This window comes from Zonotrichia leucophrys, chromosome 10 (genome assembly GCF_028769735.1).
Source record: "Zonotrichia leucophrys gambelii isolate GWCS_2022_RI chromosome 10, RI_Zleu_2.0, whole genome shotgun sequence".
Taxonomy (NCBI): Eukaryota; Metazoa; Chordata; class Aves; order Passeriformes; family Passerellidae; genus Zonotrichia; species Zonotrichia leucophrys.
The window spans coordinates 9538435-9566027 of NC_088180.1; the positions used below are offsets into that span (position 1 = coordinate 9538435).

A 27593-nucleotide genomic window follows, 5' to 3' on the forward strand; every position below is an offset into this window, starting at 1 on the left:
GATGACATTAACTCTGTCCATACTCGAGAGGGAGCTTGCTGGCTGCATCCTGTGTGTGCTCAGTGTGCAGACTGGGGTGAGCTTGGGAAGTGCCAGCTACAGAAACAGAACTTGCCACTTTAACTTAGCCACACAAACTGCCAAGGAGCACAGAAAGAAATGGAGAATTTCGGCTGTGTATTTCACACATTCTTGTAGAAGCCTTTTTAGTTCCACAACGGAAACCATGTGATTTCACAGGATCTGTGCCCAGATTCTAATACTTGCTACAGATGCTTTCCTTGGTTTGTTTTGCAGATCTATGAATGCAATAGGAAAGAAGTTGTTACGGCATTTGTTGTTTTAATTCTGACGTGTGCTTTGAATGGCAGGTAACCAGCAGGTGAATGTACTTGTGACTCTATGCTAATTTTACTTGTTGAGATTTTTGCATAATTTAAATAAATTGACCTAGCATGGCTGTCTGTCATGTGTGATCCACTGCTTTCTTGCTAGAAGAGAACTTTTGCTTTCAAGAGCAAAGGAGGTCAAGAGGTATTAGTGGGAAGGGAGGGGCTTGGTGGGAGTGGAGGAGCAAAGAAGTGGCGGTGGAAGAGGAGGAGCAAGGAGCTCAGGCAAGCAAGTAACATTTGTTCTGTCCAGAATGGTTACAAACCTTGTAAACGAAATCAGTCACTGGACAGCTTTGATTTATATTCTCACACAGCAGATTGGCCTTGGTCTGCCTGACCTTGGTAACATAACAGAGGTCGTATTTGCACACAGAGACTCTCCCTGCAGAAAGGTTTGTTGTTGCCGTTACTTTTTTTTAACCGTTACATCTAAGAGCCAAATCGCAGCTCAGTTTCTAATTGGATGGGCACTGGGGAAAACACAGAATGAAAGGGATGGATCCTGTTCCCACAGTGGATGGTTTAAAAGAAGAGATGGCAGACGGGTACAGTCGGGCAGTGGCCTCTGGAAGCAGGAGAGCCGTGCTGACCTGCATAATCAGCGGCTGTGCTGGGGCAGAGCCACCTGAACACAGCCGAGCTGCGTGTGTGTCGGGGACAGGGGGCACTCGGGCTCTGGCATCAGAGGCAAAGGGGAGCTTTGAAGAGAGCCTGGGATGAGAATGAGGAGTTAATTGGCAGATGCCTGCTAGGGGGCTCTTCAAGTGTGCGAGGGACAGCAGGGAGGCAAGCACAGAGTTGCTCATCTAGAAGGGTAACGAGTGAGTGGTGGGGAGCAGCATCACAGACTGGCTGCCCACCAGCGGTGGGAGTGAAACCTCAGAAGAGATGAGAGCTGATCTGCCGGTCACTCAGCTCAGCTATTACTGCAACAATAGGTTTTTCTTAATGTGAGCTACACAGTTCATCTTTATTTTACCAAATGGTCATGGCAGCTGGGACTCTGCTTTCTCAAGCAGTGGTAAAGAACCAGCTCACACCTATGTTGGGTAGAGCCCTCCTCAGGGCTTTATTGTGGTGTGAAACAAAAGGTATTTCCCTCAAGTGCTGCTGCCTGGCTTCCCGGGCGCTGGGGGTGGGCAGGGACTGCAGCACCAGCACAAAGTGTTGCTGCTATTTCTGTGTCTGTCTGTCATGACAGATGCACTTTGGGGTTGAAAGAAAATCTTCATGCTTGTATGTCAAACCCTTGTTTATGCTGTACCTCCATTTAGGTACCCCCTTCCCATGTTGTGTGCACCCCTTCATGCCCCATCGGGCTGTGTAACCATTGTGTTTTGGGAGACCACAGAGAAGAAGAATGTGTATTTAATTTTTAAAAAACCTCCATGTATAGTTAAGGCTAAGTATTGCAATTTTAGATGGCCCTTGAATGTAGCCCAGCACGAGGGCGCGTGGCTCTGCCTGTTGGTGCTCCAGCCAGAGCAGCAAAGGGCAGTGCAGGCAGTGCGGGTGTTCCCTGAGCAGGGCAGCTCCCAGGAGGGAAATGCCAGAGCACTGCCTGCTGGGTCAGGGCCCAGGGGAAACAACTTGAAGCAGCCAACCTGGAAGGCAGGAGAGGGCCCTCTGCTCTTCAATGGCTGTCCAAGAGCCAGCTTTGGCACCCCTTGCAAATATAGCTCTTTTGTGTATTGCCACCTGGGGACGAGTGCTGAAGAGAAGGGAGCAGATAACAGAGGAAAAGCAGTAGTGGGAAAGCTGTCAACAGTGTGTGAACAATGTCCCCAGGTGTCTCATGAAAGGAGTAATAAGGGAGGGGGGAAATAATCTTGCAGAGTTGAATGATTTCCTTCAATTTGCAAACTTCTCTCTGTGACAGTTTCTTTAACCCAGCACGTGTTTATCAAAGATTAACACCGAAAAGCCAGTAATTTGTTTTTGCTCAGTAAATCATATTTTCTTCATAAAGTAAAAGCTGTGTGGATATTTTTAGCATTATGTAGTTTTTTTCCTTGATGATAACCTCAGACAAAAATAATCAAATCTCATGCTTTGGGGATTAATCTGATTTCCTGCAAGGGTATGGATAGAAATTTTTTTTGTCTTGCATACCACTGTACAGGTTTTACTGTGAGAGTGGATTATGGCTTTTCCTCCCCCTAAATCATCAGGTTTTCATCCTCACCAAAAACATAACAAACGCTGCTCATGGCTGAACAGTGCTCTTCAGCAGCAAGCTGTGCCAGCACAAACCTAAATATTTGGCACAGAGGGGTAAGAAAAATAGACCTGCGACGTAAATAGTGTGGGGGATAGGTATGATTATCTTGTCATGTTGTTACACTGGCTAATATTCCTTATGACAACCCAAGGATTTAAGGAAACATTGTAATTGTATTGGGGATCTGGGGAGGCCAGTGTGGAAGAGAGAATGGAACAGGCTGTAATAGAAAGCTTTAAAGCCCTAAGTCTCATTCCCTGATTTGGCAGAGATTTCCTTCTGACCTTGATTCAAGCACTTGCAGTCCATGTGTTACTGATTTGAATATATATTTTTTTAACATTTTACTCTGAAAGGTCTGATCTGTGACTTCTCTGTGGCTCACAAGTCAAAATGCCAAAGTATTGTGATGCAAATATTTCCCTGTCTTGCAGAGTGAATGTTGTTATGAGGTGATGGAGCCCAAGTAAAGCAGAGAGGGGGGAGAGCTGAGCCCAGCATGGCTGCATCCAGCTGCAGACACTGCCATGGGTGGGCTCTGCAGGCTGTGCTTGCTCTGTGCACAGGGGGCAGTTCTGTGGTGCGGAGTTCCCCAAATCAGCACAGGGATGTGCCCAAGCTTGGGACCCAGAGCAGGGAGAGCCATGGCACACGTTTCTCCAGGCCTGTCTCCAGCCCCAAACTGGCAACAAATAGGTGCAGTTTACCTTAGTGCATTTATATCAGTGTAATAACTTCAACAGAATGCAGGGCCAGGAATCTGCCAGATCAAATGCTGCACTAATACATCTGATTTTTAAATACATAAAAATAAATTTTTCCCTACTGCTCTGTGTTTCTGGTAAGCCAGACCCCCCAAGAGACCCTCAGCACAGGCACCTCTCAAGGTGTGTCCCTGTCCCTCTGACCATCCCCGGGGTGTCACATGAGCACGGTGTTCCCCCCTCCCCTGTGAATATGTATATACATACACATACACATACACACTTGGAGACTACAAAGGCAGCAAATGTGATAATGTGATCCAACTGTTCAGTGCTAGGCTAGAAAGAAGTATTTTTCTGCCATTATGTGAAAATTTAGCGTGACTGGAACAGAGTCTGCATTTGATTAGGCAATTTAAGAAATGGAAGAGACTTCATACTGTAGGGCAGTGCTGCAAAACAATTGCTCGGAACATGTTCTAAAATTGGTTTGCCTTCACCAGATTTCCATGTGTTTCTGCACGACATCTCAAATGAAAGTATGAGCAGTCACGTGGCAAGTGACAACATTTTGGTGTTATGGTAAATAAAAGCAGCCCTTTTTAATAATTACTCTAAATCCTGAGAAGACTTTGAGATAAAGAAAAAAAAAATAAAACCAAGAAAACGAAACTCTCTATTTACTGTAAGCCTGGGAAAGACATTTCATAACACATCCTTTTACTGGCATAGTTAATCTTTAATCCTAACAAGATAATAGCAATTGTTAACTTCGAGCTCAAGGTTCCTCCAGGTTTTCATGCCTGTGTTTTGTGCATGTAATTGATGGTGCCCAGGAAAGGGGCAGAGCACATGCTTTGCATATACAAATAGGTGACTGGGTGGCCAGCTACCAGATTTGTCCATGCAGAAAAGGCAAGGCTGGTTAAAAGCACGTTGTTCCCCAGTCTCTGTGGGCAGTATTCCTGCAGGCAAGGCTGGCTGACTGTTCCAGCCCTGAGAATGGCACTCAGAGAATACCAGCACAGTGTTTAAGATCTCTCGCGTGCCTCTTGCCGGTGGAGTCCTCTCCCGTCTCTCCCTTTTCCGCAGCCATTTACCTTCTCTCTGGAGTGAGAGCAGTGACATGCAGCAGCCTTTCCCCAGCAGCAGCAACTCAAGCCAGCCATGCTCCAGCAAGGCACAGTGATGAGATGCTGGAGGGGTGTTTGTAGCAGGGGAGAATGGTGGGTGGAAAGAAGTGATGCTTTCTGGAGTGAGGTTGACAGCAACATTGTCTGAGGCACAGCCTGTTGAACAGCAGATTTGCCCTTTCCACAGTTCAAATCCCTTTTTTCTCCATCTGCCCTGCTTGTTGGTGCATATTCCTTCCCCCAAACCTCCCTTCCATTTCAAAACATCCCGTTCACCTCATGCAGTAGGCAAACCCTGGGCTCCAGCCAGGCCTCAGATGGGCAGCACTTATCTCAGGATGGGGCTGCAGCCCTGCTCAGGGGAAGGAAGGCTGCTTTGACTGCTTGGACTGCTTTCTGCAGGGCTGGGACACAGCAGGCCCAGGGGCTGCCAGCAACTCCCTGGGCTGTGGCGTCAGCTGGACTTGTGCAAGTTGTGCCTGAGACCTTTATTGTGTCCTCACCTGCAAGTACTGGTTTATTCCTGTCTCAGAGTTACCTTATCAGATGATGCCTAACCATGCTGAAATGAGTGGCAGTTTTGCTATGTAAATCATGATCTGCAGGCTTCCAGGAAGAACACTGACTTCCTTCACTTACAGCACTGACCCACACTTGCAGCCAACCCTCCTAGAGGGGGGAAAAGTGATACTTTGGTCAGGTTTTAGGCTTTTGTTTCAGGCCAGGGGAGGTAGTTTGAGTGTTACTGAACCTACATCCAAGCCTGTGTGTACTTCAGATGATAATTAGGTTATTGCCATTATGGTTTAAAGGTTCTCCCTAGTTTTCAGGATAAAAGTATTTTGGTCTAAAACACATTAATCAAAAGCATCAGACACCTCTGACACAACTGGAAGCTGGAGGTGTTCAGGACTTCACCCTGATGAGCCACAGCTGCTCTCCCCAGCAGGGTGGCTTTGCTTTCCTGGGGTTGGGGTCAGAGCCAGGGTAGGAATTCCTGCTGCCCATGGCTGTGAATTAATGGAGGATCAGTGCCCAGAGTATGGAACAGAGGTCACTGTACTGACATTCTCTGCACCAGTCTGTGGACACCTCCACAAATAAATTTAGTATATCCTAGGGCAGTCCCAGCTGGGCATGAACAGTTTGAATTAATGAAATGCAAGTCTGCTAAAATGGTGGATCCAGAGCACTGCTGGCATTAAAGCACCTTGCACTCCATCACTGATAGCCCAGCCCTGGCAAGCTTGCAAGGAAAGCATGTCCTGCAGGAGCTCTGCAAAACAGAACAGATGTGACCATAGATGTGAGCTGAAATCCAAGGTTGGTTTCAGGTGCAGGACTTCCATGTCAACCTTGTAAGAGAAGGTAGTTAACATTCAGTCTCAAAAATTAACTTAAAATAACCATAATTGAGGCAATCGTTTACAGTTTGCTTAGCATTTTATTTCCTTTCCTGCTGAAACTATCTGGTGTTCATGTAAATTTCTGATCACAGGAGAATTTAGCCCTCAAAGTGCTTCTAATCAACCACTAAACACTTGCATCATTAAAAGTCACCCCAGCCATTTTGCAAGTTCTGTCAACTTGTTCTAGAGCAAGAGGGGTGCGCTTGCTGCAACGTTCAAAGCCTGCAAACAACTGAAGTGTAGCTGGCAGTGCCATAAGCCAATTAAGATGAAAGCTGTGATACTCACTGGTAGGGTTTCATCACTTTAATATTAAACTATCTTTTTTTACTTAGGCATAGATCAAGAGGTGTTAATGCAGAATCCTTAAAAGAAGTCAAGTATTATCTTAAAATAACAGACCTGTTATTTGCACTTTCATGCTCAATTAATATCTCAGCTCTAAATATCCTAATTTTTTTTTCCTCAGAGCTGCAGACTTTAAAGTTGTTATAAAAAGTAAGGATGGCTGCATACTGCAAGTTTACATTTGGGTGTATGTTTATAGGACAGAAAGAGTTATTTCCTATTCATTCATACAAAATCATGCCTCATGTTCCTGAAAGACTGCAAGAATTCAGTACCTTTCTTTCATTATAGCCACAAATATTTTCCTGTGTTATGTGATAATTAGCTGAAATAATCAGTTACCAAATTCCACAACATGGATTTATCACATCATAGAGAATCTCTGAGATTTGAATGTACTGTAAACCTCTGTGTCAGGCATTGCCTTCAGGAACTTTATTGAAGTCAGCCTTCATTAGAAGAAACACATACTGGAATGACATTAAAAAGAAGACATTATAAAGAAAATCACACTTGCATTGATGCTGTTGTATCCCTGTTTTGGGAGGACTTACCACACTATAATGCAATTGCATCATTGGAAAACCTATGTATAGATATGACCTAAAATGGGAATCTAATCCCCTGCCTTTCCTATCAGAAATACTGATACAGATTTTTAAGGCAAATGTTGCATTCTGTGTGGAATACTTTCTGGCTTGTAAGCAAATGACTCATCATACACATTTCACACAGTAAGACATTAAAAAAAAAGACCAAGACCAAAAAATAAAGATAGGAAAAAGAATTGTTGGCTCCCCCTCTAGAGTTTGAAACACCAGACCCTGGGCCATGCTGGTTTTATATTTCAACTCAGATGGTACAAAAAGGTTCCATTTTCCTATTTTGATTACTAAAACAGACTTTTGCCTGGTTCCCCAAGGTGTGGCTCTGCTCTGGAGTTTTACTCCAGTCACAGCAGGGATGAGGTGCTGTTCTGGGTGGATGTTCTGGTGCATCTCTGATTGCCAATGTGTACATTTCTACAAGTCTAGGGTGCCCCTGAAGGCAGCCTGTACCACCTTCATGTATTTTCTTCTGAACATTTTGTTTTCTGAAAGGATTGACCTGGTTGACAATCTGAAATTGAGCAGCACTCCCTTTGTGTACTCTGCACTCACTGGTGAGCTGTGTTCTCGCAGCTGGCTCAAGTTGAACTTCTCCCACCTGGCAGCAGTTACCATCAGCAAGTAAAGTAAACTCAGGTGCAAATCCTGAGCCCCCCTAAGCAGAGTCACTGCCTGCAGGCCTCTACCTTCATGAAGCCCAGAACTTGAACCATACCCTTTCCAGGTAGGGTTTTTTACCTGCTGTAGACCATAAGTGATTTGTACATCAAAAGATAATCCCTGATAATCCCTGAGACTGCAGTAAACAAGATTTTTATCCTTTCTGCACTAGTCCTTTGCATCCAAAATAAAGGGGAGAGATGCTAAACACAAGTGAGTTCCCATTCAGCCTTTGTTTGGGTGCAGGTGGAATCTGTGCCTTGCTCTAGCCTGGCCAATAGATCTTTGTTGCTGGAGTGTTCTTCTGGTTGAAGAGCTGCAAGGTGCTGCTTTGGCCAAGGGCTCAGGGCCTGAAGCCACCGTCCAAGGCTGCCCTGAGCCCCTCAGCAGGGCTTGTCTGAAGGCTCACTGGAGGTTGCTGAGTTTTGCACAAGATCAGCTTTGCTCTGCATCAGGGACTGAAGTCTCAGCTGTAGGCCCTGAGAAACTTGTTGAACATCTGTGAACAAGCAGCAGTAAAAAAATTTTTGTTTTGTCTTGACTTTTATTATTTGGGTGGTTTCATGCTCAAAATTTCAGAAGGTGCCATCTGAGAAAGACACTAATCAGTGCCTTTGCACTAATTAGTGCCCTCAGGGAGCCATTTGCATGCAGGAAGAAACAGAGGACAGCAGGGATTTCCTGATTTGTCCAAGTCCAGTCAGCTGGGATTGTGGGAAACCACATCAACATAAATTGACTAGGCTCAGCATATTACTAATCAATTCTGCCTGTCCCCCCTCAACATTATGGCCAACTTGTACTACAAGCACAGAGGGGATCCTTGGTCTCACCCTACAGCCTGGGTCTGGTGGAGCAGGAAGGTGATGTATTCATTTAGTCAGCTTTTATTATTGCAGCCCTTTCCTCCATTCCTTGCCAAACTCTCCACACTTTTAGGATGTATCTTTTGCTCTGACCTGTCTTGAACTTGAGCCTGGGTTTGCTGTACTGCACTCCTGTCTGTGCTTAGCATTTTGGGAAGCATTTATCGTGTTAAGAAAATTTTTAAGATTTTTTTTTTCCAGTAAGTAGAAAATATTGCATCAGTCTGGTTTGGAGCCATTTTATATTTTGCTTCTCCCCAGCTGGCTGAATGCCCTTTCCCTTCCCCCTTCTCTTTTACGTGGCAGTGCACGGAAAGATGATTGATGGAGCGTCACCAGCACGTTGTCAAAGGCTGGAATAGATTAATGGGCAAGAAACACCAGCCTGTTCCCCTTCGTGTGTGATTGTTTGAAGGCAGGCTCATATTTTAACAGGAATTATATCCTGCTTCTCTGGATTCCCCCAATCAGGAATTGAAGGATGGGATTTCTATCCGAGATTGAAAGGTGGCAGCCACAAAGAGCCAGTTTATTACTTGGGACAACTGCCTGCCTCCCATCTGACCAACAGCATCTCCCTGAGGCCTGTCTCAGGCAGCTTGCTCTCCTCCTTAACAACCAGTTAACATTTGCCATTGCCACCAGTTAACAACCAGTTAACATTGCCACCAGTTAACATTTATACCTCTAGTTCTTTCTCCTTGCAGACACAACTCATTATGGCACAGGCCACGTGGCCAGAGGAGCTCTGATCTGTAACCCCATTTTCACCTGAGGGACACTGCTCAGTGTGCCCATGCTGCAGGGAAGGGGCGCATCTGACCCCAAGCAGCTCAGAACCTTTGAAAAAGTTTTTTTGGTGCTTGGCCTGGGCCACAAAGTCAGCCTTGATCTGTGCCTCAATTCCCCAGCTGCAAAACAAGGGTAGCAATATGGTAATTTCCAAACATTGCACTTGCCATGGATTGTTTTCTAGCAGAAATGCTAGGAATGCAATTTATAAGAGAAATTAATCAAAGACTGGGCTGAATCCTGGCAGGGGAAAATAATCAAACCCAGAGTATGAATGTTTTCTGCATTTTCTTGAAGGTAGACATTGCCAGCATTTCGTAATCAGCTATTTCAGGCCTAACAGATATTTCAGCATTGTTATTTGTGGTCCCCAGTAGTGGCCTCCACTGAAAGGTTTGAATGTGGCAGGAATTACGTCTTTCACACCAGTCTATCTGTGTCTACCAGAAGGCTACACCTGGCTGTCATAAACCCCTGCTCCAAGGGCTAGATGGAGCCCATTTTTCTGATTATCCAGGAAACAGCTGCTCTTCCCAGTTTATTCTCTCTGCAGTGGTTCTGATCTCGAGCCTGTGTCCAACCAGATAAAAGCTGCATTTAAGAGCCTCTTGAAGCAGGTGAATTTTCTTTTCATATGTAGCTGGAAAGCAGAGCTACTGTTAATATTCTTTTAGTAATTTTCCAAGCAAAATAATAAAGAAATCTGTACTTGTTGCCTGGCTGGTGAGAAGTGATTACCTGTGGTTTGCTGATCTAGTGCAACTCTCTGTCTGCTTTTCTGTCTTGTTGTGACCGAGGTCTGTTCTTCATGTCAGTATTTTCTTTGATAAAGAGTTGCAACAGATGATGTTTAGTTAGAAAAGATTGCTGAACATAACTATTCCTGTCCTGTGTGTTCTCAGGGTTCATCTCTAGAGTATCCTGAGGTGTTTGAGGGTTTTGGGGGGAATGTGAGTTTGTTTCTGCTCTGAATGCAACCTCTGGGGAAACACATCCTCTGGATTTACATTTGCAAAACTTTGCATTCTTTTAGGGAGCTTGATACCCTGCCTGAAATTTAAATCTGTTTGAGAGAACTGATACTTTGTTTACCTGGCATTTCAGTTGTTTCCTGTTTGCTTTTGTGACAGTTTGCTGCATATTGGCCATGATAATCATGACCTAAAAACAAGTTGCCCTTTGACAATTGTGACCTAAAAACAAATATAAATTGCCCTTTTTTCTGCAGCCATTTCCTGGAGTCCAGAAGTCAGTATCTGCCTCTGTAAGGCAGGTTACATGGAAGATTTGTGATTGTCCCCCCAGTCTATTCTTCCCAGATGGAACACTGGAAGGGAAAAGAAGCTTCCTGTTACATGCCCCTGCTTGGTACAGGTGGAACTTGTACAGTTTGCAAGTTGTGTGCAGTTTGAAGCTGGGCCAGGGTCTCTTTGAGTCATGATTTGGGCCACAAGCAGCCTCATCTTCTATGCTGACTGCAGCCTACATGTCTGGGAGAGCTTCTTGCTCTTTGGCAATTTGTATTCATTTGTTCTCCAAGAAAACAAGGCTTCAGGGAAGACTTTTACTAAGCACCTTATAGATGTTACTGTGCACCAACTCAACGTGCAGTTTATGTGCCTCCCCTTTCTCTTTCACTGGAAAAGGACTGGGCTGGATCTTTGGAGCTTGCTTTTCCTTACAAAAAGCCCCAAAAAAAAAGATTGTGTAAGCATTAATGATTTGTTATTGTGTCTGGGAGCCACAGTGCTGCAGGACTTTGCTCTAATGGTGCTTTCACAAGAAAGAACTAATTTGACTAACTTTATTAATTCCAGTTTGTTTTAAGTTTGCTCATTAGTAATTTAACGCAAGATGCTTCAGCTGAAGAGGCCATGTCAGGACAAGGAAGAGCAGAGGGAAAGTGCCAGGAATCATTAGTGTTTATTAACCACTGCACTCATCAATCTTGACTAAGAGCACAGCCCATTCGTTCTGGACTGGTGGACTGAGATACAGAAATATCATTAACAGTGAAAATGCTGCTTTCCAGGTCAGTCTGTAATGGGCAGGCATCCAGACAACACCCCCACCCCATCCCCAAATGTTCCCAGGCGTTCAGCTGCTCTCCTCACAGTGCAGCCCAAACTGACAGCTCAGCAGCCTCTGGAAGGAGGAAGCCCTGCCCCTAGCCAGCCATAGGATCAATGAACAAATACAGCATTTTCATCCCCCATAAGCATTACTGAAAGGTTAAGTGTTGTTATGAAGGGGTTTTTTAATTGCTTTTCAAATTATTAAATGAATAATACTTTTGTGCTTTGCTGGATCAGGTCTGGCACTTTGTGTTGGCAACATACTCTTCTCACTGAAAGTCTTAAAACATTAAAATGGAAAGGTTTTGGTTTTTTTTTTCTGTTTAGACAAAGCATTTAATAACCAATTTCAGCAACTGCAAGGCACTGAGCTGATGACTCAGAGCTCTGACCTGTGAGTCGGGGCTGAATGAATGCCTCCAAAAGGTTGGAGGAGGGAATAATACTACATTTGCCAGGTTTCTAATGAGAAATATGACCCCTGCCCAGTCCACTTGCAGTCATTAAGGATCGCATTTCACTTTGAGATGTGTTTTCTCGCATCCTACCCAAATGGCAACTTGAGTAGTTACATTCTGCTCACTGAAATATCCCTGTGGTTTAATTGAAGAAGTTATGTTTCCCTTCCCCTCTTAAAAGCTTTGTTGTCTAATGTTGTGGTGCTGTCATGATCTGTGCTGTCTGATCTGCAGAGCACACACACACAACCCCCAGGTGAAAGCCTCTGAAGCCTTTGACAGTAGGAGATGGAGTGAGGGGGAAAGTGGCATCTTGGGAAGGTGGTTCAGCATTGCATCCCCATTTGGGTCTCTTGCCACCCTTGTGAAGTGTGTGACAGTGCTGTCACACTGCAGGGGCAGCATTTTGCATTTACTTTGCACATGTGTAAGTCACTGCACAAGGCAGAGCATCAGGTGCCTGCTTCTGGGCATCAGGTCTGTGACAATGGGATGTTGGGCTGAGCACTGAGATGGCACAGCCTGGAAACAAGCAATGACATTAAACACAGCAGGGATGTTCAGACACATTGTGTGTGTCATGACGCTTTGTGGATGAGATTTAGGTGCTGCATGGGAAAAGGGTGTGTTGGATGACATTTGGTGATTGAGAGGATGGAAAGAGATTGCAGTTTAATTAAAATTCTAATCCCAAGTTTGACAATATTTCTTGCCAGGTCAGCAGCCTGTATGTTCTATTTCCGATTCTGTGAATTAAATGGGCTGACAGTTGTCATTTCTTTGGAAATGCCTGCAAATCCAGCTAAGAATTAGCAACCATCAATGGCTCAGAGCAGCCTGGAGCGGGGCCGTGTCACGCAGCAGTTTCCCAGCAGTGTCCCCTGCTGCCAGTGTCCCATGCTGCCGCAGCCTCACCGCTGTGTCCCTGTCCTGTGTGCAGGTAGTTGAGCAGCGCTGTCACCTGTCCCCAGCCATGAGGCTCCCCGTGCTCTGTGCCTTGGTGACACTGCTGAGCCTGTCCCCCTGCCGGGCCGTCAGCTTCCCCGAAGACGAGGACCCCATCAACGTCGTGGACTACCACTGTAAGTAATCTGCATCAAGTGCTGATAAACACCAGGGAAAAAGTTCTAATGTTGATTTTATTTTTTTTTCCTTGCCCCCCACCATGGGAAATTAAAAAAAAATCTGATTCCTTTCAAACTGAAATGTGTTTACTGGCTTTGTATCTTTAATAGAACACTTAATCATTTTCTTAAAAAAGCAATCAGAAATACAGCAATAATTTCAGGAAAAAGAACATTTGCTGACATTAGCCATCTTTTCCTCATTTATATTCAAGACATTACTCAAGGAATTTAGTTTAAACCCTTCTACACCTAGTATATACAGCTAATCAATGCCATATATTGATTCTTTAGCTCTATAATCCTGAGTGATGGTGTAGCCCATTTTTACTTGCAGATTCAAGGCAATATCCAGTATTTAGAGGACGCCCTTCAGGCAATGAATCTCAGCACAGACTGGACTTCCAACTAATGTTGAAAATTCGAGACACACTTTATATCACTGGCAGGTAATTTTCCTTCATTCAGTTCATTAGATTAAAATTCTTTTCTCTTCTGGTTTTGCATTTATGTGTAAAATTCATTTAGAAAAGTGTGCAGAATATGATAAAAATTAGAATTGGGGCAGAATTTCCCAGAGAAATATACCATATCTATGGCCAGTGCATGAAAATTGGATTTGAAGGCTGCAGTTACTGTAGTTAAGCTTAAACCAATGATCAAATGCTCTTTTCCCTCTTTTATATTACTGCCCTGCCTGATAAAAACCTCTCCTGATCATTTTAAACTTGGACTGACACATCAGGGCTGTAGGAAGTGAGGATAACACACTTATATATTTACAGCCCAGGTTAGTCCTCAGCAGAATGGGCAGACAGGGATGGACAGCTGGACACTGCAGGTGCTATCTCAGGACCACAGCAATAAAAATCAAAGCCACCTCATGTTACACATGAACAACCTTCTTCCATTTACATTAAACACAGAATTCTATTTCATAGAAGTTGCTGGTCTAACATAACATTCTGAAAATAGATTTGGCTTATCAAATAAAGAGGCACAGAATTAATGAATTTACTGCTGTCTTTTTACTCTGCAAACAGGGACCAGGTTTACACTGTAAACTTAAATGAAGTTCCAAAATCAGAAGTTATCCCAAGCAAGGTGAGTAGATGCCTGCTGGAAAGGGAGAGGTGTTTTCTTTCATTTTAATGGGTTGTTTTAAGAATTTGCTGTGTCAAGGAATTCAAATGTTCCATTTCCTTTCAGAAATTAACGTGGAGATCAAAGCAGCAGGACAGAGAGAACTGTGCTATGAAAGGCAAACACAAAGTAAGTTTAGCACATTATAGAAAAATGACACTAGTATTTATTATATACATGGAGTTTGTGATTTATACATCTTACTCTCTTTTCAGGATGAATGCCATAACTTCATTAAAGTCTTTGTTCCAAGAAATGATGAGATGGTGTTTGTCTGTGGAACAAATGCATTTAACCCTATGTGCAGATACTACCGGGTAAGAGTACTAAAGATGTCGTTAATCTGTTTCTGGTTTTACTTGCACTGGTTATGCCATAGCCAATACATCCAGTGTGCCTGGAGAGTGCTTCAAGGTGAAATAAAAACAGACAGAAGCCAATGTGCTGAATTAAGTTTTGTGGAAAGACAATGTTTTGCTTTTGTGCCAGTGCACAAAATAGAAATGACACTATCACCCATTTATTTTTCTTCTCTAGTTGAATACATTAGAGTATGATGGGGAGGAAATTAGTGGTTTGGCAAGATGCCCATTTGATGCCAGACAAACCAATGTCGCCCTCTTTGCTGGTAAGAACTTTTACTTGTAATGAGTCTAAATGATTAATGACACCAAAGGAGACAGAGAGCTTTTAAAGCAAGCACAGGAAAGCTAAAGGTGTCATGGTGCCCCTGCTCTTAAATTTTTTAAAGGGCCTCCAAAGGATTAGAAGCTGACCTGTTAATAAATAGGTTACAGCAGTCTGGGGAAGTGTGACAGTAAAGAAATGGGGAAAAATACAGGCTAGTCAGAATTTTGTAGATTATTAAAGGCCTCTTAATACCATGTTTTCAACTTCCATTTTAGATGGAAAATTGTATTCGGCAACAGTAGCAGATTTCCTGGCAAGTGATGCTGTTATTTATCGCAGCATGGGGGATGGATCTGCCTTAAGAACAATAAAGTATGACTCCAAATGGATAAAAGGTAATTTGGGGAGTATTTTCCCATACACATGGCAAATGTCATTTCAGGGGCACAGAAGGTCAGGTTATTCACAGTCAGCCTGGTTTACACATATGCTACAATGTCAGCATGTATGAGGCTTTCAGAATATTAAAAAGCTGCATAATGCAAAAAAAAACCAGATAAAATTTTTGTTAAATCCTTCAACAAATGAATTTGTAGCAACAAAATACCTTAGTTGTAATACAATTTCTGTGGGGCCTTGTTACAGTACATTAGCCAATGCTAAAGACTTGAAGTTCGTTTGAGCTCCAGTACACCTGTACATGGACATCCTGAAGTACCTGTAGGACTGGAGCTCACCTTGGCTGGTGTGGACCTGGGCAGGAGCTGCCAAGTCTCACAGTGTCACTGTCATGTGCCCATTGAGCAGTTCTTTGAAGTAACTTCTCCTTGCTCTTTCTTGCAGAGCCACACTTCCTCCATGCCATTGAATATGGGAACTATGTTTATTTCTTCTTCCGAGAAATTGCTGTGGAGCACAACACTTTAGGCAAGGTCAGTGTCTGCACCGTGAGCGTTGAGTCACAGCAGAAGGAGCTCATCCTAAAACAGCATCAGAAACAAGTACAGTTCATAATATGAAGAAGGAACTAGGACAAAGTTTGCACAGTTTTACCATGGTTATAATTTACAGGGAGGGGAGAAAAAGCAAACTAGAGCAGTGCATTCTTCAACCAAAAAGCTGTTTCTGTTCTCACTGTCAGTGAGCTCGCTACAGGTGTCTTTCAATGTGCTGTTGCCTCAGTGCTGCTGTTGCATTAACTCTTGTGCCAAGTACTGGAAAAGCTGAGGGTGTTTTCAGGCCTATTAAAGAAACAAAAGAAAACAACACAAAAGGAGAGCTTCAAAGAAGTTTCTCTAATGTCCCTGGATATTGAATAATTCAGTCATGCCAGAACAGAGTATAATACTCATGCCTCACCATGGAAGAATATTCTACAATAAATTATTAAATCCCTTACACATGGTTAATTAAAGTCTTTAAATCTCACTAACAATATGATTTTGGAGGTGAAAAGGGTGGGAGCAAACTGTGGAGATGCATTTGCTTGGTGATACATTAAGATGCCTGTGCACTACAAGCTGAACACCATTTGCTTTCATCATCTCTGTGCAGATAAATGGCAGCTTCCTGTTAACATTATCTTGGTGTTTTATTAAGAGTTCAGAAACAAGCACTGTTTCCCTTGCATCTCTCAAGCCTCTCTCCCTTTTTCCTTCTTTTTCCCTTTCACAGGCTGTGTATTCCCGTGTGGCACGCATCTGCAAAAATGACATGGGGGGCTCCCAAAGGGTCCTGGAGAAGCACTGGACATCCTTTCTGAAAGCTCGGCTCAACTGCTCAGTTCCTGGGGATTCATTTTTCTACTTTGATGTTCTGCAGTCCATCACAGACATCATAGAAATCAATGGAGTGCCCACTGTTGTGGGTGTATTCACCACACAGCTCAACAGGTAAGAGATGAGCAACCTTTCATCAAAGGCAGATCTCAGGTTCTCTCTTACACTGAGATTGGTGCCATTGTAATCTGAGTTCTTGAAACTATTTTTCGAATTTTACAGCATCCCTGGTTCAGCAGTGTGTGCTTTCAGCATGGATGACATTGAGAAAGTCTTCAAAGGAAGATTTAAAGAACAAAAGACTCCTGACTCTGTTTGGACAGCTGTACCTGAAGACAAAGTACCAAAGCCAAGGTAAAAGGTTCTTACTCACAATGTCATAACATTGTCCCTGTAAAGAGCTACCTTAAATCAGCTGCACTCTTGAGTGCCTCGCTGGGTAAAACCCAAAGCAGAGCTTGATGCTTCAGCCATAAGGATGCTCATTAACCGGCTGCCTTCTCTCATTAACTAAAATATCAAGAGGAAAACAATATTGTTCTCATTTCAGACCTGGCTGCTGTGCAAAACATGGCCTAGCAGAGGCTTACAAAACCTCCATTGATTTCCCAGACGAAACGCTCTCCTTCATCAAATCTCATCCATTGATGGACTCAGCTGTTCCCTCAGTCACTGAGGAGCCCTGGTTTACCAAAACACGTGTCAGGTATGACAGTTCAAAGGTAACACCTGTGAAAAGGAAAACAAGACAACTTGCTGTTAATGATGTGCCTTCTGGTCTTGCTAGATACAGATTGACAGCAATTGCTGTAGACCACGCTGCTGGACCCTACCAGAACTACACAGTCATATTTGTTGGCTCCGAAGCAGGAGTAGTACTTAAAATCTTGGCAAAGACCAGGCCTTTTTCTTTGAATGACAGCATATTACTGGAAGAGATTGAAGCATATAATCATGCAAAGTAAGTATTACCAGAACATCTAAGCTCTTCATCTAGTCCTTGGAACCTAGCTGAAAAAGATTATGGTAAACTAGCTCATTATCACCAACATCACCACTTATTTGTCATTTCATCATGTTCCTCATGTTGAATAACCTGAAAGTATTTGGTCACTTGCCATTTTGCATGGGTTGAATGAACAATCTAATTCCTATCCAGTGACGTCAGTGACATGGTCTAATTCTCCCGCAAATACTTCTGAAACTTCAGAAGTCTTTGGTGATGTTAAAAAGAAATGATCTGTGCTTATCTTGAGGGTTGCTCAAGAGTGGCTGATAGTGTATAACCAATATCTGATCATTTTAGTTGTTTATTTTTTGGCACAAAGAATTTGGGAGTGGAAGCATTCCAGTTAAACTCTACAGCCATCCAATACAGGACTTCTGTTCTGCTCTCTCATGATACTTATGCTGACTGAGAAAACAAAGAAAATGGATTTAGATTGTTTTTTTCCTACATAGATCTGCAAACTTCTCACCTAGATGTTAGCAGGAGCCAGAATCCAGCATTTGATAACTCAGAGGTTTGTTTAGCAATGTCTCAGCAAAGAGTCACAGGTTACATTTATGTATGTGAGAAGTTTCTGTTCAGTAGCTACACAGACAATAAATAAAATGTTTAGTGCACAAAGTACTACAGTCACTAAAGCAGTGGCCTGCTCTTGTTTTTGCTGACCAGGTGTAATGCAGAAAGCGAGGAGGACAGAAGAGTCATTTCCCTCCAGCTGGACAGAGACCACCATGCTCTGTTCGTGGCGTTCTCCAGCTGCGTCGTTAGAATTCCCCTGAGTCGGTGTGAGCGTCACGGGTCATGTAAAAAGTATGGCTCCCTTCCTGATCCCCCCTAAAGCAAGGGCACCAACATTTCTTTGGAAGGAAGTTAAAAATGCATGATCTTTTGGGGTTTTTCTCTTGCAAGGGCGTGTATTGCTTCACGGGACCCATACTGTGGCTGGTTAGACCATGAGGCGTGTGGAAGAGTGACACCAGGCATGCTGTAAGTACTCCTTTCTAAGTTAGCCCAGCATCTCTAAATATGCTTTACACGAGCTCATGCCCTGTGCTCTTCCCTTGCACAGTTACTAAATCTCTGGTTTTTTAAAGATTTTTTTTCCCAGTGGATTGTATCTGTAAGAAAACTGAATACTAAGTCTGGCCTAATTCTGGAACCACTGGGTGAAGACTTGCATTCAGGGGGAGTTTTAGATGTGTAGGAGGACAGGCAGACCTGTAGGAAGAGCAGCTGGAAGCAGGAAGGCAAGAAATTGCAGCATGCAAACCTGAGCAGCTCCAAGAGGACAGGACACAGTATCCCCTCCCAGACATGCTCGTGGTCAGGGCACAGGCAGTTGCAAATATGAAAGCACAGGATTCACAGTGGGAAGAGCAAGGTTGTGCCTCTGCAGTGGAGCTGGGGTGTTATATATGCATACCAAAGGCATTTTGCACAAATCAAGTCTGTAATATATGGTGCACTAGCAGCTGTATCTTAAAAAGAGGCCTTTGTAGCAGGCCAGTGCAAATTTTAACTGGTATAATTGGATGGTTGTATCTAAACCCAAGAGCATGCCCAATGGAGAAGACATGATGTAGTTGTTAAAAAATGGGATTGTTTTTCTTCTCTTTCCTGGCATAAGCACACAGAGATAGTTTTAAAGCCGGACTATCCTGTACATTTTGTACAATTCTTTGGGCCATACACTGGCTGTTGTATATATTTCCATCTGCTGCTTCCAGGAAAAAAAAAATCTCCATTTGTATCCTTACTAATACTGTTAATTGCAGGTTCTCTTTGTTTGTTTCATACAACCACAGCACTGGAGGATACGTCCAAGATGTCGAATACGGCAACACGGCGCAGCTTGGGGACTGCCATGGTAAGGGACAGTCACTGCTGCTCCTTTGGAATGTCTCACCATAGTCTGTGGCCACACCTCACTGTGGATGTTAAATTTCTGATGAGCTTTTCAGTAACATGATGAACACATCACCTGGTGTTACTGTGAATGTTCACAAAGCTGAGCTTTTTAGTCCTGGGTGGCAGAGTTTTTCTCTTTCCTTCACCAGTTTACAGCTATTTGGGGTCTACAGCAAAGTATCGAAGAATTTATTTTTTGTAACCAGTGATATTTTAGTTTTTATTTTCCATTACTCAGGTTTGAGATTTTTTGCTTTCTTTTTGTTACTTTTTACTGATTACTTGTTCCTTTAATTCTTTTAGAAATTTTGCCTACTACAGCTACACCAGATTACAAAATATTTGGCGACCCAACATCTGGTTAGTTTTTTTTAATTTTTTTGAATTAATGACCTTTACTTTCCTTCAGTTCAGCATTTTCAGCCCTTTTTTCCTTCCTTTTGCACAGTTGGCAATCCTCCATTTTTGTGCTTTTACTCATGTTCCCACTGATGGTAAAGATAGTCAGACTCTTCTCACTCAGCACTTCACCCTGTGTAGCCGCATGTTAACAGCTCATTATTTATTGAGACATCTTTTATTAAAGAGCCTGATTAACATAGATGACATCTTCACTGCACGAAGTCCACTAAGCTTTACTCTTGATCCCCAGCCATGTGTTTGTGAATGCCCCTCTTGGTCATCTCTAGTAGATGAATGGCAGAACTTCATCATCTTCCCCCTTACCTCTCCTTTTCTCTTTTCCTTCTTTCCCAGCAAGCTTTTTGCACAAATACACATTTTCTAAAATGTGTATTTCTTTATTTTTGAAATGCTTTAAGTAGTTTGTGCTAGTGGAAAAAAATTTAACATCACAAACTGTGTAGCTGAATGAGAAATTGTGTAGACAAAAGTGGCTTCAAAAAAATGTTGTGCATTGTTGTCAGATGGACTTTTGCATCCTTTTCTCCTCCAGTGATTTTTCTAATAAGGTGTTCACCACCAGCCCTGGTGTTCAGGGACACCCAGTGCTCCTCTGTTGAACTCAAGAGCAGAACCTGTGTTGACTTCAACAGGAGCAAGACTCAGGCCTTACTTTCCAGTCTTTGCTTTTGGAACTTGGGCCTTCACTTTCAAACCAAGGGCACATTTCTGACTGACAAATAGGACAATAATCTATTTGTATGTTAAATTTGTAAGAGTGCCACAAGAACATTATTGGTGGTTTGATTTCTGACATTTTCACTTCTGTAACTTGACAAGAAGTAACGTTTGAGACAAATATTTTTCCAGATCTATTTACCCACAATGCAAGTTAGAAGCTCACTTAAGGAAACAAAACAAAACAAAACTGTCACACAGAAATGCTGCCTGGCTTTATGAGTGCTTATCAACTGAATTTTCAAAGTGGTGTTTTATGACACAGATACAATTGAACCTTATTTTTAAGTCCTGAATGAGTGTGCTTTTGAAGTACATTTCTCAAGTCTGATCTCAAGCCATAGACTTTCCTGCCTAAACCTACTGGGACAGTGAACACAAAATACTCAAGGGTGCAAATGAGACTGGACTGTAAACCCAATTTTATGAGTTTCCTCTTCTGTGCATTTTCACATAGGCTGTGGTGGGTCTGTTCAGCAAACATTACAGAGGAGCCAGAATCTCTGCAGGATTGTTCCTTAGGAGCCATTACAAAATAGGGGTTAAAAACATTCCTTTTATCCCCACCTGCAGAAATGGCTCATTCAGCAGTTCCTGGTATACCATAATAGCAGTAATGGAGCTGATCTGGTTTCTCAGGCATAACCTGTCATGAGTGTGCATCGTTCCAAGTAACTTCTTTTTTTTTTTGATGTTTAAAAGGCAGCCAAGTATGTTGTCTCCAGTGAAGAATATAGCAATTAAGTAGACTAAGTTGTGCTTTTCACCCCCACAGTTGCTTGCTTTAACTTTTGCACTGCTTTCACAGTTGACTTCTCTGGCTTTTTGGCTAGCAGCTGTTGAAGTGTAAATGTACTATTTTCATACTTCCAGTTTTGAAGTAATTGATTTTAATCAGCCATCTGTACTTCTGCAGAGTGTAGGGGGGGGTCACATTTTGCTCTGACATGTAACTCCCATAAAATACTGTGTCCAGCTATAGCTTAGATGTGCCATGAAACACATTAATAAAAATCTGTTTGCCACCACAGACATGGAGTTCTCCTCAGCTTCCATTACCACAATGGCAAGTATCCCAGTTATATCACCTAAAGTGATTGGTTCCTGGAAACCTAAAGTGACTGGCTCTCGGAAATTTGTAGTTCAAGATGACCCAAACACTTCTGATTATTCTGATCCATTATCAGGTGTCCCAAAGGGTAAGGCCTTACCAGGGAATACATTGCAGCTGAATGGAAACCTGATAGTCTCAACATTGTCTAAGGCTTAAGTTAAATGTAAGAGCTATGATTGTTGGGCTCTATTTTATACCCATTTCCTTTGAATATGCAGACAGTGCAATCATGTTTTTCATACCTACTTATCCCATGGACAAAGTGCTGCTTAGAGCTTATAATGGGAAACACAGATTCTAAGCTCAGCTTTTTAATCCTAGAGTGGTCCAAAACTCCCCTTGAAATCAATGGCAGTTCTGGATACATTAAAAAATTACCCTCTGTGCCTCCATTTATTGTTTCCAATCTTAAACTGTTTAAGCAGTAACTTAAACACTGGTTTAGACTGTTAGTCCTCATGAATGGTTGCTTATGTTTTGGGTTTTTTTCATTTGGGTTGAGGGTGGTGGCAAAACAGATCACAAAGCAGAGCTCCATGAGACATCTGTGTGTTAAATGGGGCATATCCCAACCTCTGCTTGCTGGAACATGGTCCTGAGCAAGAGTCAGAGTAGGAAACTGCTGAATTTTTATCCTCTGGATATGAGCATCAGTTTAGAGATAATCTCAGTACATACTGAGACATCCAGAGGTTTTAAGCTGAACACAAGAAACCAAATCTCCCTGTAGTTCATCTTTCTCTAGCCATTCTTTCAGCTAAGTGAGCCTTTGATTAGGTTCTTATGGCAATGAGACTTTAATTCAATAGGACTACTGCAGTCAACCACAGGATTGAGAAGCTTCCAATCCCCTAACCAAAATTTACCACAAGTCTCTCTCAGTGCATAGCACAACAAGGTGACAGACATGTTTGCACAATTCTGTACTTACTGAAAAAATCTCACCAGCCAAAAACCATTTCTGTTTTATTACCATTCACAAAACATATCAGGTTTCCTATCAGCCATTATGGCCGTGCATTTGTCATTTTAATTTGTTGCAGTTATTTTCTGTTTTGCTTTAAGTTTTTATTATCATCTGCTCTTGGTTCTGAATCACATTTTGTGTCATAGCTATTAGTGAACTTTACTCATATTTTCCTTCTGCCTCTGCACAGTGCCATTAAAACCTGTAACCCTGAACATTAACAATATTCAAAGGCCTTGCCTCTAACAAAAAGTGACTCTGTTCCTTCCCTCTTGCTCTTTCATTTTAACATCTCTTGGGATAGCAACAGAATTACTTTCATTAAAAACTAACATTGTCTTAGCTGCAAGATGTCTGTGGTTGCTTTAAAAAATCTAAAAAAAAAAATCAAAGGGAGCTTGTTAATACCCAAATAAAAAAATTAATCAAATATTCAATTTCTTGGTCTAAGCTAAAAGTTTTAACATTCTCTAATAATTTAACCTAAGTTATTTTTATAATGTTATGCAAGTATTATGTTTGTTATTGGTAAAAAATAAAAATCAGTGCTCTAAAACAGAATCACATTATCTATCTTCAAACTTGGACATGTATAATGAGTGCAGGTGTGCCACTCCAGGACCAGCAGCCTGGGAGTGGAATAGTTTACAAGTTTTCTACTGTATTCCATTAGCGTGGCTGTAACAATGCAGTATATATGTTATACATTTTTACACAACATTTGCATAATCCTGTCTCTCCTTCGATACTGATTTATGAGTTGGGCAGGAAAGTGAGAGAGAAACCCATCCATGAGTTATTAATTGCTGTCTGGCCCAGTAGGACCTTCTAACCTCAATTTTCCAGCAGAAATCATTAATGTTAATAACATAAGGCCCCTATTTTTGAGCCTTAAAGGAAATTTGGGGACAGGCTAAACAAAACAATATAAGGAGAGAAACTGCAACAAGCATTCCTCATTACAGAGAAAATGGACAGTCTTCGTTTAGCCTTGTCAGTGCACACACAGTCATTTTATAATTTTTATAAAATTATTTGCATTCACCAGTGGAGTAGATTGCAGGATCCTACTGAGTTACAGCAACACCACATCCAGAGCACTTAAAAACACTTAACAGACACTTCCATGAGGAAGGGTGCCTTCTTCTGAAATGTGTCAGTATGAAATAGCTGTGGATTTATGATATCCTGCCTGTCTTTTGCAGGTGTGAGGTGGGAAGTACAATCAGGAGAGTCCAACCAAATGGTGCATATGAATGTCCTAATCACTTGTGTCTTTGCTGCATTTGTCCTGGGAGCCTTTATTGCGGGAGTGGCCGTTTACTGTTACCGGGATATATTTGTGCGGAAATCCAGGAAAATACACAAAGATGCGGAATCAGCTCAGTCCTGCACTGACTCCAGCGGGAGCTTTGCCAAACTGAATGGGCTGTTTGACAGCCCTGTCAAGGAGTATCAGCAGAACATTGATTCACCCAAACTGTACACAAACCTGCTGACCAGCAGGAAGGAGTTGCCTCCAAATGGCGATACCAAGTCCATGATGATGGACCACAGGGGACAGCCTCCAGAATTAGCTGCACTTCCAACTCCTGAATCTACTCCAGTTCTCCAACAAAAGACTCTGCAGGCTATGAAGAGTCAGTCGGACAAAGCGCACGGTAACCTCAACGCTTCACGAAAGGAAACTCCCCTGAAAAGCCCTCAGTTTTTTCCTTCTAGTCCTCCACCCCACTCTCCTCTAAGTCATGGACATATTCCCAGTGCTATTGTTCTTCCCAATGCTACCCATGACTACAACACATCTTTCTCAAATTCTAATGCACACAAGGCAGACAAAAAGATGCAACATATTGATCATCCACTTACAAAATCATCCAGCAAAAGAGACCACAGGAGATCTGTTGATTCCAGGAACACCCTGAATGATTTTCTGAAACACTTAAATGAAACTACTAATAATCCCAAAGCAATTATGGGAGATATTCAAGTGGCCCACCAGACTTTAATGCTGGATCCAATGGGCAATATGTCTGAGATCCCACCTAAGGTTCCCAACAGGGAGGCGTCTTTATACTCTCCTCCATCGACTCTACCAAGAAACAGTCCCACAAAACGAGTGGATGTTCCCACCACTCCTGGAGTACCAATGACCTCTTTGGAAAGGCAGAGGGGTTATCACAAAAATTCTTCACAGAGGCACTCAATATCTGCCCTTCCTAAAAACTTGAACTCACCAAATGGTGTTTTGTTATCCAGACAGCCAAGTATTAATCGTGGGGGGTACATGGCTCCCACAGCAGGCACTAAGATGGACTACATGCAAGGGACGCCTGTCAGCGTTCACCTCCAGCCTTCCTTGTCCAGGCAAAGCAGCTACACGAGCAATGGCACCCTGCCTCGCACAGGAGTAAAGAGGACACCCTCCCTAAAACCTGACGTGCCACCAAAACCCTCATTCGTCCCTCAGACGACACCAGTCAGACCACTGAACAAATACAGCTACTAGGACATGTCTGTGCTGAAATGAGTGTGGCACTGACCTGTACAGGTTCTGAAATGATGTTGTGGTAGACACATAAGGCAGAGACTTGCTTGTTAGTAAGGAGAACAAAGTGGCCAAAGAAACTGTCTTTACTTGAGCAACATCTGTGTCTTGCCACATGTAGCTGTAGCAAGACTTCATGTACTTGCTACAAGCAAACACAAAAAAAAACAAAGGAAAGTGCTGGTCATTACATTTCTTTTGTTTGGAGCTAAGGAGACATGTAGCACAATGGGGTGGGGGCTACGTTACTGTTCTAAATAGCTAAACAACAGTTGTTGGGAAAAAATCAGTAAGCAAATACTTGAAAAATGGGTTCCATTTTAGACTGCCATTAAGTGTGGTCATTCCCATTAAATGTGAACATTTTACTATGTATGCATTCACCTTGCCTCTTGCACAAATGTCAGAAAATGGTAATGTCTCAATGAATAGCTGGGTTAATAATCAATTTGCTGGAATTAAGTCTCTGGCCCAACTGTAGCATTATTTTTTTCTCTCCATGTGTGTGGCATTTTGTTTTTGCCACAGATAAAGCTGTGCGTGTGTGTGGATGTGTGTGTGTACTGTACACACTAGGATGTACTTAGATTCCCATTGCATCTCTTATGCTATGGAATTGTTTACATTGAGCATGACTGAACAAACAGATGACTCTGCCTTCTGCAGCCCGCTGGGCTCAGCTGGAGCCAGCTACGGATGAACTGCGCATCTCTGACAGCCTTCCGAGGGGAACGCCTGGATCAAAGAGCCACCCAGTCAAAGAGTGCAGATATGGTTAATTCTTCATAACTCTGTTATGCTGCTATTTGATTCAGAGCTGTGCATTTCAAATCCAGTGTTTTGGGCTGGAATGGGGGAGTTTTGCTGTGTTTCCACAGTGCCTCCATCCAATACCTGGCCACTGTGAACTCGAGCCCCTGTACTTCTCACTGAGGGCAGCTAATTGTCAGTTCACTTGGCAAACGCCGGTGTAACTGGAGAAGGTCACGTTTTTGTTGCATTTAATAACGCCCTACACGCTGATAGACTCTTGTCAATAAAAAAGGAGAAACATTAATTGGCCTGGCAGAAGCAGTCTGTGAAAACTCAACAGTAGTGCAATCAATTTGTTTTTGTTGTGTAAAGTAATGTTTGTTTTTTTCCAAAGTCATGCAGGTAATGACAATATTCTGTAAATATTATGTGTGAGTTTACCTGAATCTGTGCATTTTGTGCCTTATTCATGCAAATGATAAAAGTACTAAAAAAAAAATTAAATCTGTCAAGTGTTCTCACTATAGCACATATCTCCCGAGTGCCAGTTGTAAAACCTCTCAACAGCACCCAAAAAAAAAAAAAAGATAAAACACAAGAATAATTAATGGTAACTAAAGGCAGCCTACAATCCAAGAAGACAGCAGCATTAAATCACCTTACCATGATAAACATTCCACTCCAGCTCTCTGAAGGATCAAACAGTTATAATGTGAAATCAAATGAGGTTTCCAGGGTAATGGAACACCTGCTAAAGTTGTGTAAGCTATTTAGTAGGGTTTACAGTATCCACTTGCAGCTGATGTTCAACACAGATGGCTATTTTAGCTTGCAAACTACACACTACCACATTGTTTATTGAACATAACTATAGAAATAACCATGGCAGAGGAATATTCATGAATTAGTGGGACAAATAACTGCACCAGGTTTCAGAGACGGTGGAGATTTATATTATGTGTTCAAAGGGGAGAAAAGGTTAGTCACTAAAAACTGGATCTCTGTTACAGAACAAAGAATAAAGGATAGAAGTAGTCATTTTTTTCTTGTAAGGCTGTAAGGGACATTTCTTTCCTGAGACCTCTGGATCCAAAAATCAATGATCTTTCTTCCTGAACACTTCTGTCTTGCAACTAAAACACTACAGATTAATAACTATTAAAATGTACTCAGTTGTCAGAAGACACAAACTGATCCGAATTCACTTTACAAATATTAATACAGACTTGTGTGACCCGGAAGATAAATGTATGTGAACCCTGATAACCTCCTGTAACATTGTGCTGCCTTGTAGATGGTAATGTGAGTTCTCTCAGTATTTATGTTGAAATTTCTAACATTCAACCTAGTCCTTATTCTGTTAATTTAATAATAAAAGATGCTTTATCCATTTGTGCAAAGGTAAACGCAGATTGTATCTTTTTTAATGGTACGGCATAAAAAAAGTAACCCTTAAATGAAGCTGCTCTATTACTATAGAGTACTTTAACATGTATAGATATCTTGTAAACTTGTATTGTGGATGTGTAAATAATACGTTCTTTGGGTTTTTAACACCGCATGTAAAGTCAAAATAAAATATTCCCATGTACTGAGTGTGTAATTTCATTATTGGTGCAGATGTGCTGTGGGATTACTGAGGGGGAAATCTGTGTTTGCCTGCAGCAGCTCTGCAAGGAGGGCGCAGTCGCTGCCTGGCTGCAGGACTTGCAAAGGCTGGGGTGACACACCAGGGTCCTGTGTGTCCTCTTCAGCCCCTCTGAGCGCCGTGTCCCTGGGGCAGAGTCAGGGGCTGTCAGTGACCTTTGGCCCT

At 42.5% G+C, this 27593-nt stretch overlaps 1 protein-coding gene across 15 annotated transcripts in view; it reads left to right on the forward strand.

Moving 5' to 3' along the window:
- Positions 1–27371, forward strand: part of SEMA6D (semaphorin 6D) — a 209495-nt gene extending 182124 nt beyond the window's left edge. For 9 of the 15 annotated variants that reach the window (XM_064721741.1, XM_064721739.1, XM_064721737.1 and 6 more), the window contains 18 exons: positions 12607–12748; positions 13128–13239; positions 13834–13894; positions 14000–14062; positions 14149–14250; positions 14471–14561; positions 14839–14958; positions 15407–15495; positions 16238–16455; positions 16564–16695; positions 16892–17047; positions 17129–17302; positions 18020–18160; positions 18260–18337; positions 19126–19217; positions 19562–19618; positions 21430–21597; positions 23685–27371. In XM_064721741.1, the coding sequence (XP_064577811.1) occupies positions 12640–12748; positions 13128–13239; positions 13834–13894; positions 14000–14062; positions 14149–14250; positions 14471–14561; positions 14839–14958; positions 15407–15495; positions 16238–16455; positions 16564–16695; positions 16892–17047; positions 17129–17302; positions 18020–18160; positions 18260–18337; positions 19126–19217; positions 19562–19618; positions 21430–21597; positions 23685–24988 (3267 nt within the window). In that variant the 5' untranslated portion in view covers positions 12607–12639 and the 3' untranslated portion in view covers positions 24989–27371. Of the gene's footprint in view, positions 1–7520; positions 7540–12606; positions 12749–13127; positions 13240–13833; positions 13895–13999; positions 14063–14148; positions 14251–14470; positions 14562–14838; positions 14959–15406; positions 15496–16237; positions 16456–16563; positions 16696–16891; positions 17048–17128; positions 17303–18019; positions 18161–18259; positions 18338–19125; positions 19218–19561; positions 19619–21429; positions 21598–23684 lie in introns of those variants that run through there. The other 6 variants (XM_064721745.1, XM_064721746.1, XM_064721747.1 and 3 more) reach the window with 6 other exon arrangements.
- Positions 27372–27593: the final 222 nt, after the last annotated feature.